This window comes from Heptranchias perlo, chromosome 21 (assembly GCF_035084215.1).
Source record: "Heptranchias perlo isolate sHepPer1 chromosome 21, sHepPer1.hap1, whole genome shotgun sequence".
NCBI lineage: Eukaryota > Metazoa > Chordata > Chondrichthyes > Hexanchiformes > Hexanchidae > Heptranchias > Heptranchias perlo.
Genome location: NC_090345.1, coordinates 48078986 through 48099092, shown reverse-complemented (window position 1 = coordinate 48099092; position 20107 = coordinate 48078986). Strand labels below are relative to the sequence as shown.

At 37.9% G+C, this 20107-nt stretch overlaps 1 protein-coding gene across 4 annotated transcripts in view; it reads left to right on the top strand.

The window, feature by feature from the left end:
• Positions 1–20107, top strand: part of herc4 (HECT and RLD domain containing E3 ubiquitin protein ligase 4) — a 124184-nt gene that overhangs the window by 49248 nt on the left and 54829 nt on the right. For all 4 annotated transcript variants that reach the window (XM_068002623.1, XM_068002624.1, XM_068002626.1 and 1 more), the window contains 3 exons: positions 355–479; positions 4842–4901; positions 11147–11258. In XM_068002623.1, coding sequence (XP_067858724.1) covers positions 355–479; positions 4842–4901; positions 11147–11258 — 297 coding nt within the window. The remainder of the gene's footprint in view (positions 1–354; positions 480–4841; positions 4902–11146; positions 11259–20107) is intronic.

Below are 20107 nucleotides of genomic sequence, written 5' to 3'. Positions count from 1 at the left end.
AGGGGGGAAGTTCGAAACTTTTTCTGGGTTATTGGAATGTGGAATGCTTTGTCACAAGTGACTGATACCAAATAGATTATAGCATTGAGAAAGGTACTGGATAATTACATGATTATAGGATGGGAAGAAAGCAAGAAAATTGGACTATGTAAAATCACCCCCTCAGCTAAATTTAGCATTGGTAAAATTGGCCTTCACTAGTGCTAAAAATTCTGTTTGTTCAAATGCTAATTCCACCAGTTGGAGACGCAGAGTTTTAGGAGCAGCTGCGATATCAAATTTTTGCAGAACTATTTCTGCGGTACCTTGTCCAAGTATTTTTTTTCTACAGAATATTTTGCTTTTCCTTTCAAGAATTCCATGCCACCAGATGACTTCAGATTTCCTAATCCATCAAAACACATACTCACATTAAATGATGCAGTCATCCAGAAGTGGATGAGTTATTCTCCTGGAAGGATTCCTTCAGAGACAACTAAGTAAGTAATGCTCTATTGGTCACACAGCAGCCATTTCCCTTATTCTTGGCAGGCCCATGCAATTTGAGTTGTAGGAGTGGGAGGACTTCGTCCACTGCCCTTAGAGCTCGTGAACTGTAACCTAGTTTTCACTATTCATCTTTAAATGTTCTGTGTATTTTAAGTGTGTCATTTTTTTGTAGGAATAAAAGTATTAGAATGGCATATTGATTATGGTATAGATAGTTATGATGTAATGCAGTTTGAATGTAGGATTCATTGAACAGATCATGTGCTCTTTAAGTCTCTGCTCATATAAGGAACAATTTTTGCTGCACCATCTTTGCTACTTGTAAAAAAATATGTCCAGTCTGTTTGAAAGTTTCCCACTGTTTGTGCCCTATCTGCTAATTTTGAGCTAGTTCCCTTTGTATCTTGCTGAGCTTTTTCTTTTCCCCAGTCAAGTACCTTTTGATGTTTGACTATTCTCTCCTTTTCAATTTTTGTATCGAGCTTCGTGGATCTTCTCTGAAATGCCTCCAGAGCTTGAATGTCTCCCTTGTATCTCAGTGACCAGAGCTGGACCCAGTAATCGAGATTCACTCTGATCAGAGGGCTCGACGGTTCAAGCACGACTTCTTCTGATGCACTGTACTGTTTTGTCTATATATTTCAGCATTCTGTTTGTTTTGTTGATTGCTCCTCTGCGTTGTTTGGACGTGTTGAATGTCTAGTCTACTAAAAACCACTAGATCACTCTCAACTTTATCTTAAGCTATTTCATCACCATACATGGAGTACTTATCATAGAATCATACAGCATAGAAGGAGGCCATTCAGCCCATTGTGCCTGTGCCGGCTCTTTGAAAGAGCTATCCAAATAGTCCCACTCCCCTTCACTTTCCCAAAAGCCTGCAAATTTCTCCTTTTCAAGTATACTTCCCATTCCCTTTTGAAAGTTATAATTGAATCCACTTCCACCACCCTTTCAGGCAGTGTATTCCAGATCATAACAAACTTGCTGTGGAAAAAAATTCTCCATCTCCCCTCTGGTTCTTTTGCCAATCACCATTGGTTACTGACCCTCCTGCCACTGGAAACAGTTCCTCCTTATTTACTCAATCAAAACCCATCATAATTTTGAATGTTTCTATTAAATCTCCCCTTAACCTTCTCCGTTCTTCGGAGAACAACCCCAGCTTCTCCAGTCTCTCCACACAACTGAAGTCCCTCATCCATGGTACCATTCTAGTAAATCTCTTCTGCACCCTCTCTAAGGCCTTGACATCCTTCCCAAAGTGTGGTGCCCAGAATTAGACACAATAGTCCAGCTGAGGTCTAACTAGCAATTTATAAAGATTTAGCATTACTCCCTTGCTTTTGTACCTATGCCTCTACTTATAAAGCCATGGATCCTGTATGCTTTTTTAACAGCCTTATCAACTTGTTCTGTCACCGTCAAAGATTTGTGTATGTGAACCTGCTCTGATCTTGCACCCCCTTTAAAATAGCACCATTTAATTTATATTATCTCACCATTCTTCCTTCCCAAATGCAACACTTCACACTATTCTGCATTAAATTTCATCTGCCATGTGTCTGCCTATTTCACCAATCTGTCTATGTCCACCTGAAGTCTGCTACTACCCTCCTCACTGTTTATTACATTTAACTCTACTTGGATTATTACTATTTAGGGAGGGCAAATTGCTTATGTCCTCCCTAGTGAATACTTAGAGCAAATAATTTAATATGCATCAACTATTTCATGTTCATCAATTTCAGCCTCATAAGGACCCTTTAGGATTCTCATTTCTTCTGAGTGCCCTCTTACTGTCCTAGTATGAAATATTTTCTTACTGTTATGTTTTGTGTTTGCTGCTTTGCATTTTTCTAGGTCTCTGCCCCTTTGGCCAACCTATTAACATGCGTGTTCTTGTATTCATCCAGTGAACCCGTCATCTTCCTACAAGATTTGTAGAGGTTTTTTTATCCTCATTTTTACATAGAATGTACAGCACAGAAACAGGCCATTCGGCCCAACAGGACTATGCCGGTGTTTATGCTCCACACGAGCTTCCTCCCGCCCCTGTTCATTTAACCCTATCAGCATATCCTATTTTTTTTCTCCATGTGTTTATCTAGCTTCTGGTCAACTTGTTAATCTACTCAGGGTCATGCTTGTTTAGTTTGTGCTTCTGTTTGCCAATACTTGGTATGTATTTATCCTGCATACTCAGGGTTATGTCTTTAAAGATGTTCTTGTATTTTCAGAAGTATTATTGAACAATTATGCCCATAATCATTTTCTGAAACCCGTCCCCTCATTCCCTTGAAGTAAGCCTTTTTAAGATTGTGCACTTGACTCTCAATCCTTGGAATTTCTGAATCCTAAATCACATTAAACGTGATCATTCTGTGGTTGCTATCTCTCAAAGGTGCCATGATTTCCATTTCCTGTATCTTATTTGGGTTACTTGCCATTATCAAGTCAAGATGTACACTGCTTCTTGTGGCTTCCTTGATGCATGAGATTGTGAACTTTACCAACTCAAACTCTGAACCACTTGGTATTTTCAGTTTCTTTTGGTTAATTGAAGTTCCTTATTAAAATAACCACACTATTTTGACATACCCTTTTTATGATTCTATACCCTTTTTATTTCTTCGTAGAACAAGCCACTCTCTTCCTTATTCTGCTGATAGCATACTCCTAGTGTTAGCTTTACTATTTTCATGTTAAAGATGCCTAACCAGAGTAGTTAATTATATAATTTTCCAACTTCCACGAAATCAACATTTACACACACAAGTCAGCAGCGTGACAGACTACATCCTTTCCTGTCTACTTTATCTTTCTTGAATACTCTGTACCATTGTACGTTGTATTCATTACGATCCTCTAGGGTCAGCCGCCTTGCAGGCAAACAGAATGAAGTGGCTCATCTCAGCGGGGGTAGAATCCATCTTTACAAGTTTACATTTGAAGTGTAGCCACAATTGAGGCTTACGTAAGCAAGCACAGCAGCTAATTTGCACACAGCAAGTTCCCAGAAATGGCAATGATATAAATGATCTGTTATTCTGGGTTTTTTTGGTTGGTAGTTGAGGGATAAATGTTAGCTGGGCACCGGGAGAATGGCCTGCTGCTCTTCAAACAGTGCCATGCAATCTTTTATGGGCAGACGGGACTTTTGTCAGTAAGACTTGCTACATAGTGGATTCTCTGCTTTGTAAAGGATTTTTTTGCCATTTCTTTCAGCATATCACCTTATTGTGGGTGGGGCAGTAGGCTAACACTCAAGATGTTTCGATTCCTGAAAGGGGCTTGAAAAGCTTTGTTCCTATTCTTTGGAATGCTGCTTCCTGGAATCTTTATTTAGTCCTCAATGACCTGAATCAAAGGTGCTTAACCCTGCGTGTTCCTGTGCACTTCCAGTATTCTGCTCAAGGCTTAGCGATCGATTATTGGGGTCTTGTATGTATGTCAACTAATGGCATCATCAGGCTGAATCCTTCATTCCTATCTAAAATTAGTTCTGATTAATCTCAGATTATTGTAAGAAATTCTATACTTCACTGAAAGGAAGTATTGTATTCTCTGTGCATGGGGATTAATGTTTTACTGGACAGGACAAAGTTTTTGTTAATCTAGGCTGTTGTTAGTGCACTTCAGGAACCATTACTAGACAGATCTGACTAGGAGTGTTTTTTTTTTCCTAGTCCACCCTAATTTACCAGAGAAAATCCAAGATTATTTTGTCCATACAGTGGCCAGTGAGAGCAGTTTTTAGTGGGTATTCATTAGATAGCAATCCAGAGCAGTATTTGTGCTTTAATATTTTTGTCTTAATTTTGTAGCTCATGTTTATACATATTACGGTGTGGCAACACTGAAAAATAGCTGTAAAATAGGTCCTTAGAGGGCCATCTCCAAAATTCTACACTACTTTAGCATGTCCCTACTGTATGTAGAAGTTGCAGGAATGACTAATTATTCTTAATTCCAGGTATGTTGTTCGGTAATATTTGCTATGGAACATTCACAAGAGATTGACTTCTTTCATACTAATTCTTGAAGGTCCTGTGCATTCATTGTATTTTGGGTCGTAGCATGTTTCTTCCAGGCCAGTGAGTGAGGCAGTATTTTTGCAACAAAGGGAGAGTGAAGGACATTTGACTACAAAATGAAGAGACTACTTGACATGCTCTGAAATGTTCCCTAGCAATTTTATCCCATTAGATAACAGGCAATATACTACTGTATGTGGAAGCTAAAGTTCAGCTGAAGAACAGAGAAAGACCATACCGAAGATAGGTATGAATAAATCAGAACACTTGTCAAATAATTTGTCTAATACAGGGTCTGTTATCTTTCTTTAGTGAAGTAGATACGTTGTTCTCATCAGCAGGCTGCTTAAATGGAAGCTTTCTTGCCTTGAGGTACGGTATGAATTTTTAAATTTTTGACATTTGTTGCAATTTTCTAAATGAATTTTAATGGGCTAGAACAATAAAAGCATTAAAAATAACCTAAATTAACAAGTCTACAGTGTTGAAGGTACTAGCGGCACAAGTTTTACACCAATAACAATATTTCTAAACCAGAAGAGGCACTGTTGTATGAGTTTGCAACTGTGAAGTGGTCTTTTTTAAAAAATACTTAGTAAGGAATCTATAAATAAGTGGTACCTTCTTTTAATATATCGGGTTCTGTAGATTAGCCTCTTCAAAATCAGAAATGAGTAACATTTCGGTTTCAGTGTGGTATCCTTTTTGTCTCGAAGGCCATAAAAATTTTATGCAACCAGAATGCTCAGCAGCACCAGCTGATTTTAGATTTGGGACACCAGAACAAACCAGGGTCTTTCATCACATAAACTATTTACATGGAACTCCAAAAAGGCTTGAAGCCTAGAGAGCACTCAAAAGTAAATAAATCAAAGTACTTTTTGGTTCCTACGTCTCCAACAGATTCGCCTTCAGTTTGCAGCACAACAGGATTACAACAGATGTTTGGATCTGAGTGACCAGTTCACATTTGGGTAGAGCATCCACGTTTTTGTGGTATTGTGTGATCTGACTACTTGACGAATTCAGAACTCGTGGAAGCTGAAAATCTAGTTTGTCATCTGTGTTGATTTGAGCATGTTCCTTCAAATAAAGGAGGAGTTAATTTTACACACTCTAATGAATATGTGGCCACAGGGATCCTTTGGAATATTTCCACTTCACAACTTTTATCATTTTTATCAGTGGGTTAGCAACTAGCATGTTTTTCTAATCTCTGCCAAACATTAAGCGTAAAAGCACAAATGTGATCTGTAGAATAGGTAGTTACCATAGTAGAACTTAACTTTAATTGTCTTTTGAGCATTGAATCCATGTTTGATTTGTAAATAGTTTTGTATGTTTGCAACACTAATGTATATTTTTTAATCTGAATACCTATCTACACAGTTTATATATAAAAAAAATGTCTGCTGCTTTATGGTCATATGTCAAGATAGGTTACATATTGCAGTCATGTCGTGTTAAAAATTTTATGTAAATGTGGTACAATTTGGAACATAATGTAAAACAGGCAATGAATGGTATGGGCATAAGCCTGGCAGCTTGTTTATATTGTTACTGGGGTGATGAAAAGAGAGTTCCATGTGGATTGCTGGCCCTTTTGTGTTTTTGTCTCTTTGACTGTGTAAGTTTACATGTGCTGCGCTGGTGTGATATTGGTGTTGATATGGTCAGTTGATGGCAATAGACGAGGAATGTCTTCTGATTCATCCTCATAGTAACAGTATTTTCTTCAGACTGCACCACATGCCAGTGCCTTGATCGATATTCTTCAGGTGGGTGATTCTATCTGATGCCACTTTAGTGGGATATACCAATAAGGTGCTTCTAACAGAAACACTAGAAATGTGCTTTTGTTGGATTTCTCAGGGTCTGTATATGTGATCCAGCTTGATGGTGAGCTATGTGATTTAATGGCCCAGTAACACACTGACACTAGGGTTGGATTTTTTTGGCCATGTTCAGCAGATGTGCACAGCTTAGTTTCTGCAGCCTTCAACCTTGAAAGAGAGATTTGAGTGGGTGCCCATTGTTGCTGCAATCCAATCAAAAATGAGATGAAGTAAATTAATGTGGGTACAAAACGCTAACTTTTTTACTTTGCATAGATTATGTACTCCTGTATTTTCAGACTCACCTCCACTTCCCTTTTAAGAAGGCCTTCTGACTTTTTTCGGAATTCATGTTTTTAAAAAAAAACAGGTTAAACAGCTGTGGACAAATAAGTGCCTTTTCAAGTAAAGAAAAAAAGTCAAAATATCTGTAATCAGAAGCTCCAAGTTTAAACAGCAAAAAGGTCTTGAAAAGAACAAATCTAACACTTCAATAAATGCTTCTAACTATCCTCACCAAGTTTAACATTAATAGGAGTTGATGTGCATCCTATATTCTCCATCTCCTATATAGAACTTCGATCAGCCATCTGTACATCATGCAGGCGATTGCTGCATTGTATGTCAATGCTGTCTGCTAATACAGAGATGAAGTACTCATTGTGCCAAACAAGGAAAGCGGCAGTGTGTGTGTCACCCCAGATTTGCCATACGTCATCATTCCAGGTTTTATTTTTTAATTCATTTTTCAGGGAATAAATATCCGATTGGATAACGTTTAATCCTAAAATCAGACGGCTTAATTGTAACATGCAATAATAGATTAAACGACCCCCCAGGTTATACAAAGATACTTGTGGATGCACATTTCCTCCCCGAGCCCCTCTGAGGCATCAGAGAAGCCGTTCCCGTCAAACAGTCCACATTGGACTTTAAGTTCTTCGAGGTCAGGTCACATTCAGCTGATCATCCTTCTCAGTCTCTCAACATTCTCCAGATGGACATTTTTTTTATCATGTTATCCCTATTTCGGATGCTTTCTCCCCACTTTCATCAGAATATCTGACCCTGACAAAGTGGTCAGCGGGCTTTTGTGGAAGTACAGTTGATTCATGACCAGATAACCTGTTTCTCCTACTTACAAATCAGGACAGGTTTTCCTTGTTGTATTTTTAGGTCTCTTCTACTTTTTGTGGCTCCTGTACCTTAGATGGTTCTCACCTGGAAGAACTAATTATGCTTTTGAGTGTATCTTAACCCTTGGTAACTCGGTCAGCATTCAGTAACATACCCAGGCTAATGAACAAAACAACCTTCACATCAATTATTTCAGCAATTGGAATTACCCTATGCTCCATAAAATTTCTCTTCTGTCTTCAATAAATAGTAGAGCATCACAACATCATGCCTTATTTTAGATTTAAACTATTAACATAGGAGCAGGAGTAAGACATTCAGCCCCTGGAGCCTGTTCCGCCATTCAGCCCCTGGAGCCTGTTCCACCATTCAGTGAGATCATGACTGATTTGTATCCTAACTCCATTTACCCACCTTGGCTCCATATCCCTTAATACTCTTGGCTTGCAAAAATCTATTGATCTCAGATTTAAAAATTATTAATTGAGCTAGCATCTACTGCTTTTTGTGGGAGAGGGTTCCACCCTTTGTGTGAAAAAGTGTTTCCTAACTTCTCTCCTGAATGGCCTGGCTCTGATTTTAAGGTTATCCCCCCCGACCCGGTCCTAGACTCTCGCACCATCAGAAAAAATGTTTTTCTAGCTACCCAATAAATTCCTTTCAAAATCCTAAAAACCTCAATCAAATTACCCCTTAACCTTCTATATTCCAGGGAATACAAGTCTAGCTTATATAATCCCCATAATTTAATCCTTGAAGCCCTGGTAACATTCTGGTTCAAGGTACTTCAGTTGTGGTCTAACCAGGGCTTTGTATAGCTGTAGCAAAATTTCCTCCCCATTATTTTCTAGCCCTCTAGATATAAAGGCTAAGATTCCTTTAGCCTTTTTTGATTATTTTTTTTGTACCTGACTACTAAACTTTAGTGATCTGTGTACATGGACCCCTAAATCTCTTTTGGACCTCCACTGTTTCTAGCTTTTCACCATTTAAAAAAATACTTGGATCAAACTTGCCTGCGTTGAAATCCATCTGCCAGAGTTTTGCCCACTCACTTAATCTATCAATGTCTCTTTGTAATTTTATGCTCCTGTCTACACTACTTACTATGCCACCAATTTTTGCATCATCAGGAATCTTGGATATATGGCTCTCTATTGGGTTATCGAAGTCATTAATAAATATAGTGAATAGTTGAGCAGATCCTTGTGGGACACCACTAGTCACTTCCTTCCAATTCGAATATATACCCATTATCCCTATTCTCTATCTTCTACCGCCGAACCAATCTCCTAACCTGGTCAATAATTTGCTTTCAATTCCATGAGTGTTAATTTTAGCTAACAGCCTCTTATGTGGAACTTTATTGAATGCTTTCTGGATGTCCATTGCAACTACATCCATAGATATTTCTCTGTCTACTACTTTAGTTACTTAATCAAAAAATTCAATTAGGTTCGTTGGACATGACCTACCCGTTACAAGTCCATGTTGGCTTTCTCTAAGTGCTCAGTCACTCTGTCCTTAATTATCAATTCCAATAACTTCCCCACAACAGATCTTAGACTAACAGGACTATAATTTCCTGGTTTCTCTCTCTCACCTTTCTTAAATAATGGAGTTACATTTGCAATTTTCCAATCTAAAGGGACAATTCATGAATCAAGAGTGTTGGAAAATTATTGCTAAAGTATCTGCAATTTCCTCACCTCCTTCCTTTAAATCCCTGGGGTGGAAACCATCAGGTCCTGGGGATTTGTCAGTCTTTAGTGCCATTATCTTTTCTAGTATTGTTTTCTTGCTTACGTTAACTTTAGTGAGTTCCAGTCCTTGATTCATTATTAGTTTTCCTGGAATGTCAGGTACATTATCCTCTTCCTCTACTGTGAAGACCGACACACAGTAATTATTCAACAAGTCTGCCATTTCCTTATTTTCATTTGCAATATTATCTGCATCTGTTTTTAAAGGGCCCACATGACCCTTGACTACCCTTTTTCTTTTACTATAATTGTAAAGACTTTGTGTTAATCTTAATATCCCTCACAACTTTCTTTTTGTATTCCCTTTTTGCAGCTCTTACTATTTTTTTTGTCTTCCCTTGCTGTTGTTTATACCTCTCCCAGTCCCCTGGATCTACACTATTATTTGCACTTTTGTATGCTCTTTCCTTTAGTTTTATGTTATCTCTCCCCTCTTTTGTCAACCATGGCTGTTTTATTTGGTAAGTAGAGCTCTTATCCCTTCAGGGTATGTGCTGGTCCTGTATTAAGCTCAATGTTTTGAACACCTCCCACTGTTCATCTGTAGTTTTACCCGATAACAGTTTTGACCAGTTTGCTGTCGTCAATCTGTCTCGTCCCTTTAAAGTTAGCCGTACCAAAATCTAGAATCTTAGTAACTGTTATGTTTCTCCTTTTCAGACCTAACGTTGAATTTGATCATATGATTGTAGTTAGATAAATGTTCCCTTACTGTTAGATTATTAACTAAATCTGGCACATTACTAAATCTAGTATGGCCTGTCCTTTTGTTGGTTCTAGAACATATTGCTCCAGAAAACAGTCTTGAATGCATTCAAGAAATTCACTGCCTTTCTGATTTGAGCTACTCTGCTCTCCCCAATCTGTATGAAAATTAAAGTCTCCCATTAAAACAACTGCTTTTGTTCCAAGCCTCTCTAATCTGAATCAGTACACTCTGCCACTTCATTGCTGCTATCAGGAGGCCTGTAGACAACTCCCATTACAGTTTTAAGTCCTATCTTTTTCTTCAATTCTAACCATACAGTCTCTGTTGATTGCGTCCCCTTACCTATGTCCTCTCTTACTGTTAAGCAAATTTATTTAACAAAAAATGAATGTGAATGAATTCTGTGCATATTTTCAGTAAAAATCCTTCTATCACGCTCTTGAAAGAAAAATATTAAAAGGTTGCAATCTGAATGTTAATTTTTGTAAATATGTTTCATATACACAGTGCTTCTTATATTTCTTGCCACTGTAGGAGCTGCACGAGACTGAATTATATCTCCTGGACGTTCTAAACTGACTCTGATTTAAACATCTACAGCTTTAAATATCTCTTCTCTAACCACAGTTACTAGAACGTCTTTGTATTTGAATAATTGTCAACCACATTTGAAAATAACTGGCTGCCATGCATATAACAGTAGTTCTGTGCTTGTTCAAAGGTATCTTAGCTCCTGCCTCATGCTTTGCAGACCATAAATGAAACTTGCAACTTTTATATTGTTAAGCTTGACTATAGATAGTTTATTTTATATATAACTAGTGACTGAGTTCAAAGAACCTCTATTAAAATTAAAACCAGGTAGAACAGCTTTATTTTCTGTCACCCCGGCCCCTCAACACTGGAGATTTTCTTCTCTTTTACAGAGGATGGTGCACACTGAAGTTATTTGTATAAGGACAAAAAATCAGTTCAGCATTAGGTCACCCCAAGTCATTTGAGAGTTTCATGCATTAGCTTCATCACAGTAATATACAGTGTGTTTTGTGGTCAACAATAGACTAATAAGCAATTATGATTTGGTATATAAATTCAGATCAGTGTAGGTTTTTAAGTATATGTGTCATAACACTCAAGATATATCTAAACTAAATGATTGCATTTTTGTTTCAGTAATGATGATCACTATAAAACCAGTTCCAAGTTCTCCGGGCTTGATATGAATGCAGCTAGACTATTATTCCACAGACTCATACAGTCTGACCATCCTCGGATTTGTCAACAGGTACTGTATGTTTAGATGTCTTCATCTAATAGAAAAAAACCTTATCTCTGACAGCAGATTAGTTGACATCTTCCCCTGAGAAAGTTGAGCATTTTTTGCCTATCAGTCTTCGTTTGACATCTGGAATTGATCGACAATTTTTCATCAGGTTACAGCCCAGTGAAGGATCATCTAACCTGAAGTGAGGGTGGAGCAACTGTTTTTATTGTTTTAAAACCTGATGTATGTGCATCTTATATGGCTGAAAGCAACATTGCTAACTCCTCTGTTCTCCAGGCTGAAAGAGGATGAGTTTGGATTTGCATTACATTTAGTATAAAAACTTGAAATGAATCAGTTTTGTATTGTAAATTTCCCTTATAAGCTGACTATCCTGGTACAATGCAAATGATTGGATAATTTGACATTATAAATAGTCTCACATTCTATGTGAGACATTTTATGTTCTAGTTTGAAAGATATGTATTTATACAAGCCCTGTTTGATGTGCTTAATCTATTGAGGACAAATATTTCCAATATAGATTGAGTTTGGGTTTGTTTTTGACGTTGTAGGTACTCCTTTTAATTGAGACATTTCCACATAGGGAGGGAAGAAAGCTTGTGTTTACCCTACCTGTGCTTAGCATCTAAAGAAAGACATCAGGGAAGTTTTGGATTATTTTGTATTTAACTTCTCCATATGCAGCCCGTCTTGCTTAAGCAGAAAATTTGGCTGAGGATCTTTTCACCAGGGTCCATATTCTCAACTAGAGTGACTAATGGAAAAAGTTGTAGGTTGAAACTTTGAGGATCTGTGCATTTTTAGTTAGGGGAAATAACTACAAATCATCCAGGTTTTAGATTAGCTCCAAAGGGCTTTATTATGGGCTGTCTGCTTTTCAGAAAATTTAGAAGAGGGTGTTACTGAAATATAATGATGCCAGACTAAACGGCTAGATGATGAGTGCTATGTTTTTGGGTATTTTTACCCATCGCTGCAGATTAGTCCCAACTCCCTATTAGCTTGAAGATTGTCTATACTGGCAATGAGATCATAGTAGCGTGTTACTGGAATTTATTCTATGCCTCCACAGGATCCATCTCCAGTCTTCAAAAGCAGTGGAGCATCACACCAGATCTAAATTTATCAAACAAATGAAAAAGTGTATAATCTAATTATATACAATTACATATTTACAGTGGAAAGTCTATTATCTAACCTTTGTGTGGAAAAACACAGTAAATTATGAAATAATGCTAAACTGTTTTATGGATAAGGTTTATGTACATTGTCTCATAGTCTTTTCTGACTGTGGGAGCTAGATAATCAACCTTATCCCTTGCTGTGACTTCCATTCAGTTATATTATCTTCTAGCACTGCTTAATAAACAGATTCAGCCACTTACCTACTCTTTCACCTGTTGCAGGGGCTTGTTTGGGTTTTCCTAACTGACACTCGGATTCAAAAATAATCGGATGTCATACATTTATGTTTGTTCAAAATTGCCTTGGTTCCTGCCCTCAAGCCTCGAGTTTGAACCATCTAGCAACATTAGTATCGAATTCATCATGGACATGGGTTTGTTTTCTAAACTGCAGCTAGCTTTAAACTCATGTATTGTGACTTGATTTAAAGGTACAGGCACCAAGCCAAACCCAAATACATTTCGTCTCAATGCATATGAGAAAAATTGATAGCATTCTAAAGAAAGTTAAACTAAAGAATGTAGATGATCCTCATCTAGATAAGACAATGCAGATAGGAAGAAGAAATATATTATATAATATATATTTATATATATATTTATATAAATATTTATATATATATTTATATAAATATTTATATATATATTTATATAAATATTTATATATATATTTATATAAATATTTATATATATATTTATATAAATATTTATATATATATTTATATAAATATTTATATATATATTTATATAAATATTTATATAAATATTTATATATATATAGTGTATATATACACAACATTGAAGGGATGTTATTTAGCAGAAGTGATTTTTATTGTGAAGCTGTAATTAATTACTACTCTAGGGCATTTGACTGTTAAGTTATTTTAATCTCGTATGTAATAATCATTGAACCATATTTAGAATATTATCAGTCTTAGTTACCTGTCTTCAAAAGAATGCGGGAAGGATTATGAGTCATGAAAAGTGTGTCTCGGTATTCAGTTTGTTTTTGTTAGAGAAAACAGAGAGGAAACCTGATTCAGTTTCTTGAAATGATCAAAAGTTTCAATTTACATGTGTAAATATGAGTGTAGAACTAAAGACATGAAGTTGAAGATAATGAACTTCAAGTAAGACTTGATCAGAAGTTTTTCCTCCCCAAGGGTTGTGGCTGTATAAAATAGACTCCTGAATAAAGCATTTAATTCTGTTGATTTGATTGATACCTTGAAAAGGAAATAGAATTGAAGGTTTTAAGGATGGGTCCACATAGAGATGATGCTGTGTGGAATGTGATTCTGGAAGTGATTGGTAATGCCATGGTAAGCAAGTGATTTGGTCCATGATGTAAGTTTGGATGGATATTCTAGAGTTTTGTTTGATTTAATTTTGGGACATGGAGATCTTTGCAGAAGCTTTCCTCAAGATTAAATGGGTTCTGCAGAGCACAAGTTAAAATGAATTGTGTATAGTATGTGAAGGAAATGGGCTTGATGGACCCAATGATTGTCTGTTCTGCGTTTTCTTGTGTAAACATGTGGTTTTAGGGCTTTCGTGAACTGTGTCCTCAACAACAGCTTTCATTTTTATAGCACCTTTCAACATAATATATCTCAAAGTTTATCACAGAGGCAAAAATAACCGAAACAGCACGGTGGTGGGAGAAGGATTGGGAATGGTGACTGAAGACGAGACCAAGATGTTGGTTTTGATGAGGCTTTTAAAGTGGGGGGGGGGGGGGGGAAGAGAGAGGAGGAGGTGAGAGATAGCAAAGCAGAGAGATTTGGATAGATAATTCCAGCATGTGTGGCTGAGATGGCTGAAGGTTTCCGTAGCCAATGGTAGAACGGAGGGAGGGCGCATGCAAAAAAGCCAGATTTTGAAAGGGGACAATTGCTGGAACATAATGTTGAAGGAGATTGTAGAGATGGAGAGGAGCAAGGCCTAGGAGGGACTTTCAAATGAGGCCAATGATTTTGAAATTGATGTGTTGAAGGGCAGGGAGCCTGTGAAGGTTAGTGAGGACAGAGTAGTGTGACTTAATGCAGGATAGGCTGTGGGCAATGGAGTTTTAGCTGAGTTTCAATTTATAAAGAGAATAATTTGAGACGGGCAAGGACAGCACTCAAGTATTTTAAACTGGAGGTGACAACAGCATGGTTGAGAGTTTCAGCAACGGTGGGGGCGAGGTACTGGCGGAATGGAAGTAGGCCATCTTTGTGGCTAGAACGTGGGATTTAAAGCTCAGCTAGACACAGGTTGCGCAGAGTCTGGAGCAGCTAGGAAGATGGATGGAGTTGGAGGAATTAAGATGTAGAGGTTTTGTCAGGAATTGAACAGAATGGCTTCAGTCTTGCTGACATTGAATTGAGGTTTTCACTCATCCATTTACATAGAACGTACAGCACAGAAGCGGGCCATTTGGTGCAACAGGTCAATGACAGTGTTTATACTCCACACGAGCCTTCTCCCTCCCTACTTCATCTAACCCTATCAGCATATCCTTCAGTCCCGTTCTCCCTCGTGTGTTTATCTAGCTTCCCCTTAAATGCATCTATCCTTGTCGCCTCAACTATTCCTTGTAGCGAGTTCCACATTCTAACCACTCTCTGGTTAAACAATTAGACATGATATTGACTAAACAATTAGTTTAACTGGCTGTGGAGCAGTATGGGAGGGCAGGGAGGTAGAGTTGATGCTGTCATTGTACGGGTGACACTGGGAAAGCAGCTAATATGGTTAGTGTACAATGACATGAGCAAAACATTGGTAATGAGTTATTAACATATAATTAGAAACTAAGCATGGAAGATTGAAGGACTATTAATATGGAAAGCAGTCATTGAGTGAAACTGATGCATTGGTAGATTTCTGCACTGCATTAATTGACTTGCTGATCGTAAAGTGACCATTCTGAAGTAATTACTAGGAGAAGATAAGTAGAGTGTTAGAGGTCAGGACAGCAAATGCGGTTGGAAAGAGAAGAGAAGGCATGTTGGGTTCTGACACCTGCCTCTGGTTCCTCTCAATACTCGAATATACATCAAACCTTCCTCCGCTCTTTTCTCTTCTCCCCCCCCCCCCCCCCCCCCATTTTTAAGGTGATTAATTATTACAAATTTGGCTACAATATTACATGAGTGTTTGGGTTTGATTTTTTTTCACTGATATTGCAATGGACCAATAGCTTAACAGCAAGTTCTCTGTGGGTCTGGTCATCTGGTCTGGGGATTTTGTTTGTAACTTTCATATATAAAATTGTGGGAAGGAAATGGAAGAGGATATCAGCAGTTGGATTAGAGAGACTAGTAGGAATAACAAAATTATCGGTCTGGAAGGTTTTAATTATCCACTTATCAATTGGAAGGGAGACTGAGTAGCCGCAGCATAGGGAATGGAATTTCTAAAATGAGTACAAGACTCTTTCCTCAGGCAGTATGTTAGTAGGTCTACAAGGGTTAAACATTGCTAGATCTGGTTCTGAGTAATGAAATAGATCAGGTAGATGAGCTAAATGTGGGTGAGCACCTTGGGAGTAGTAACCACAGTATGACAGGGTTTAAGATCCAACTAGAAAAGGAAAAAGTCAATACAAAAACTAGAACACCTGATCGGATTAAAGCAGATTTTAGAAAGATGAGCATGGTAGGTGAGGCCAAAGGAGAAATTGGCTGACAGGATTGTAGAACAACAGTGAGATGTTTTTAAGGAAGAGGTTGCAGTGGTACAGAATAAGTATATTGTACTAAAAAAGGAAACTACTAGTAGTTTCTGGATGCCATGGATAAATAGAGGTTAGAAATCAATTAAAATCAAAGAAGAGGGCCAAATGAAAGAAAGGAAGATTTGCATTTATATAGCACCTTTCATGACCTCAGGATGTCCCAATGAAGTACTTCTTGAAGTGCAGTCACTGTTGTAATGTAGGACACATGGCAGTCAGGTTGTGCACAGTAATGTCCTACGAACAGCAATGAGATAATTGCCAGATAATCTGATTTTAGGTGTTTGAGGGATAAATATTGGCCAGGACAATGAGAACTATAACAATAATTATTTTTTAAAAACTGAAGGAGAATATGAGAAAATACGAAGAGATAAAGAGTGGGATAAGGAAAGCTAAGAAGGAGTATGAGAGAAATACTTCATGAATCACCAAAGGAACAGTAAAGTATTTTAAAAATATACCAGTAAAAAGATAATTGTTAAAAGCAGCTGGGACCCCTGAGAGGAGAGGATTGTCAATTTGTAGATGATGATTTAAAAAGTATTTAATAAGTACTTTGCATCAGTCTTTACTACAGAGAAGGAGAGGAGGTGAATCCTGAAGTGGTTGAGAGTGAGATGAGTGATATGATGGATTAAAGGAAAATTTTAGATAGTAAGTTAGGGTAAAGAAAGACAAAGCACCAGGGTACATCCTGGGGTCCTGAGGGAGATGAGGGACAAAGTAATTATATTTCAGGGCTCTACTGAGTGTGGATGTGTGTCGGAAAACTGAAGAGTGGCTAGTATAGTAGCCATTTTTAAAAAGGGAGACAAAGGTAATTAGTTAGTTTAACATCTGTGGTAGGGGAAACATTAGACTTTCTGAAGATGAAATTACCACATATCTAGATAAAGAGAAAATAGTTTGACGTAGTAAGCACAGATTTCAGAAGGGACCACCGTGCTTAACAAACCTCATAGAATTCTGAGAGGAGATAACAGACATGGTATTTGGGGGAGATGCAGTGGATGTAGTGTACATGGACCTTAGGAAAGCAGGTGATTATTAGAGAAGATTAAGGGGTATGGAATTAGGAGGAGAGTGACAAAGCTGATTTAAAAATTGGTTAGAAGGGAGAAAATGGAGTACATAAGAACAGGAGTAGGCCATTCAGCCAGTCGAACCTGCCCCGCCATTCATTTGGCTCCATATTCCTTGATACCCTTACCTACAAAAATCTATCAAACTCTGCCTTCAAAGCTCCAATTGTCCCAGAATCCACAGCCTTTTGGGGCAGAGAATTCTAAATATCTATATCCCTTGGGGTCCATGTGCACAGATCACTAAAGTGTAGTGGTCAGGTAACCAAAAAGGCTAATGGAATGTTAGCCTTTATATCTATAGAGCTAGAATATAATGGGGAGGAAGTTTTGCTACAGCTATACAAAGCTCTGGTTAGACCACACCTGGAGTACTGTGTACAGTTCTGGATACCTCACCTTAGAAAGGATATATTGGCCTTGGAAGGAATGCAATGCAGATTCACCAGAATGTTACCAGGGTTTCAAGGGTTAATTTATGAGGAGGGATTACATAAACTAAGCTTCTATTCCCTGGAATATAGAAGGCTAAGGGGTGATTTGTTTGAGGTTTTTAGGATTTTGAACGGAATTGATAGGGTAGATAGAGAAACTTCTTCTGCTGGCGAGGGCATCTAGGACAAGGGGATATAACCTTAAAATCAGAGCCAGGCCATTCAGGAGAGAAGTTAGGAAACACTTCTTCACGCAAAGGATGGTAGAAGTGTGGAAAACACTCCTACAAAAAGCAGTAGATGCCAGCTCAATTAATAATTTTAAATCCGAGATCGATAGATTTTTGCTAGTCAAGAGTGCTAAGGCATATGGAGTTCGGATACAGATCAGCCATGATCTCATTGAATGATGGAACAGGCTTGAGGGGCTGTTCCTTTGTGTTTTTAAAAAAAAGTGCTTTCTGATTTCCCCCTAAATGGCCTAGTTCTAATTTTAAGATTATGTCCCCTCGTTCTTGATTTTCCCCCCCGCACCGAGAAAATAGTTTCTCTATCATTCCTATTGGGGTTCAGTTGAAAATTTCAAAACCGATTGATGGATTTTTGTTAGACAGGGGTATTAAGGGTTACAGAACTCAGGAGGGTAGATGGAATTCTGATACAGATCAGCAATGATCTAATTGAATGGCAGAACCGGTTTGAGGTGCTGAATGGCCCACTCCTGTTCCTATGGTGGGATTTGAACTCTTTTTCTGGATTAATCCTCCTTAGAACCTATCTGTTTGATCAAGTGATTAGTCACCCCTCCTAATATCCCCCTCTTTGGCTTGATGTCAGTTCTTTGATTCTTGTGAAGCACCTTGGGTCATCCTCCTATGTTAAAGGTACTGTATAAATGCAAGTTGTTGATTATTAGTTCAGGCCTCAGGTTTTATCACAGGAATTATGGAAGGATAAGGGGACAGGGTAAGTTATGGAAGACTGTTTTCATTAATTGAATGTCCAGAATGAGGGACCGTGGATACAAGATTAAACACGAGATTTAGAACAGAGAGCAGGAGCAGGAGGAACTTCTTTAAGGTGTCAGCCTTGGCTCAGTGGTAGCACTCTTGCCTCTTAAGTCAGAAGGTTGTGGGTTCAAGTTCCACTCCAGAGACTTGAGCACATAATCTAGGCTGACACTCGATTGCAGTATTGGGAGAGTGCTCCGCAATCGGAGGTGCTGTCTTTCGGATGAGACGTTAAACCAAGGCCCTGTCTGTCCCCTCAGATGCACATAAGAGATCCCATGGCACTGTTTGAAGAAGGGCAGGGGAGTTCTCCCAGTGCCATGGGCAATATTTATCCACAACCAACATCACTAAAACAGATGATCTGGTAATTTATCTCATTGCTGTTTGTGGGACCTTACCCAAATTGGCTGCTGCATTTCCTACACTGAAAAAAGTGTTTCCTACAGTGACTACACTTCAAAAGTACTTCATTGGTTGTAAAACACTTTGGGACGTCATGAGGTCGTGAAAGGCACTATATTTTTTCTTACGAGTGTTGTGAGGCTGTGGAATTCACTTTAGGGTTAGTGGTTGAGGCAGAAACTGTCAGCTTTCAAGATTAGATTGGATTGGTAAATAAAGGGATGTGGGAACAATGCAGATAAATGTGATTATTGGACTATTTAGTCATGTAAAGACCCACGCAAACTGGTTGGACCAAATTGCCTGTTTCTGTATTATAACTTCTGTGGATTTCTATGTATCTTGATAGTTATTGTTCTTGATTTACCTTTGGAAGCAGGGAAAAAATTAGAGAACCTTTCCTTTAAAGATCTGATAGATTGATTGAGTGAATGGAACATGAGGATTTTCCTATAGGTAATTACTTGCCAAAACTAATACCTTTTTAATTATGTTTTGTACAAATTTAAGTGAATTTGGTTTGTCAGACACCAAAGGTTTGGTTTAAGTTGCAAATGGGTCTGTTGGAACTGCTACATACCTGCAGCCATCTTTATAACTTAATTAGAACAAGGAATAAATGATTTTATTCCACACTAAGCACTCAATAGCTATCTATCTACAGTAAAAATATTCAAATAAAGAAGAAAATGCAAATGCTGGAAATCTGAAATAAAAATGGAAAATGTTGGAAGTACACAGGTCAGTCAGCCTTTGAAAGGAAAAAAGACAGGTTAACATTTCATGTGTGTACCCTTCATGAGAACTGAAAACTTCAACAAAAAAAGACAAGAATTTTAGTGAGGCTGAAACATTAAGGACAAAAAGGAAGGGCAGAAATAACAAAACTTCAATCACAGGGAGAAACCTGCAAACTGCTTAGTGGAAAACTGTAATCAGCAAAACAATAGAAAGGCATTAAAAGCATAAGAATATGTAAATAGTCAAGCGAGTGAAAAGACATT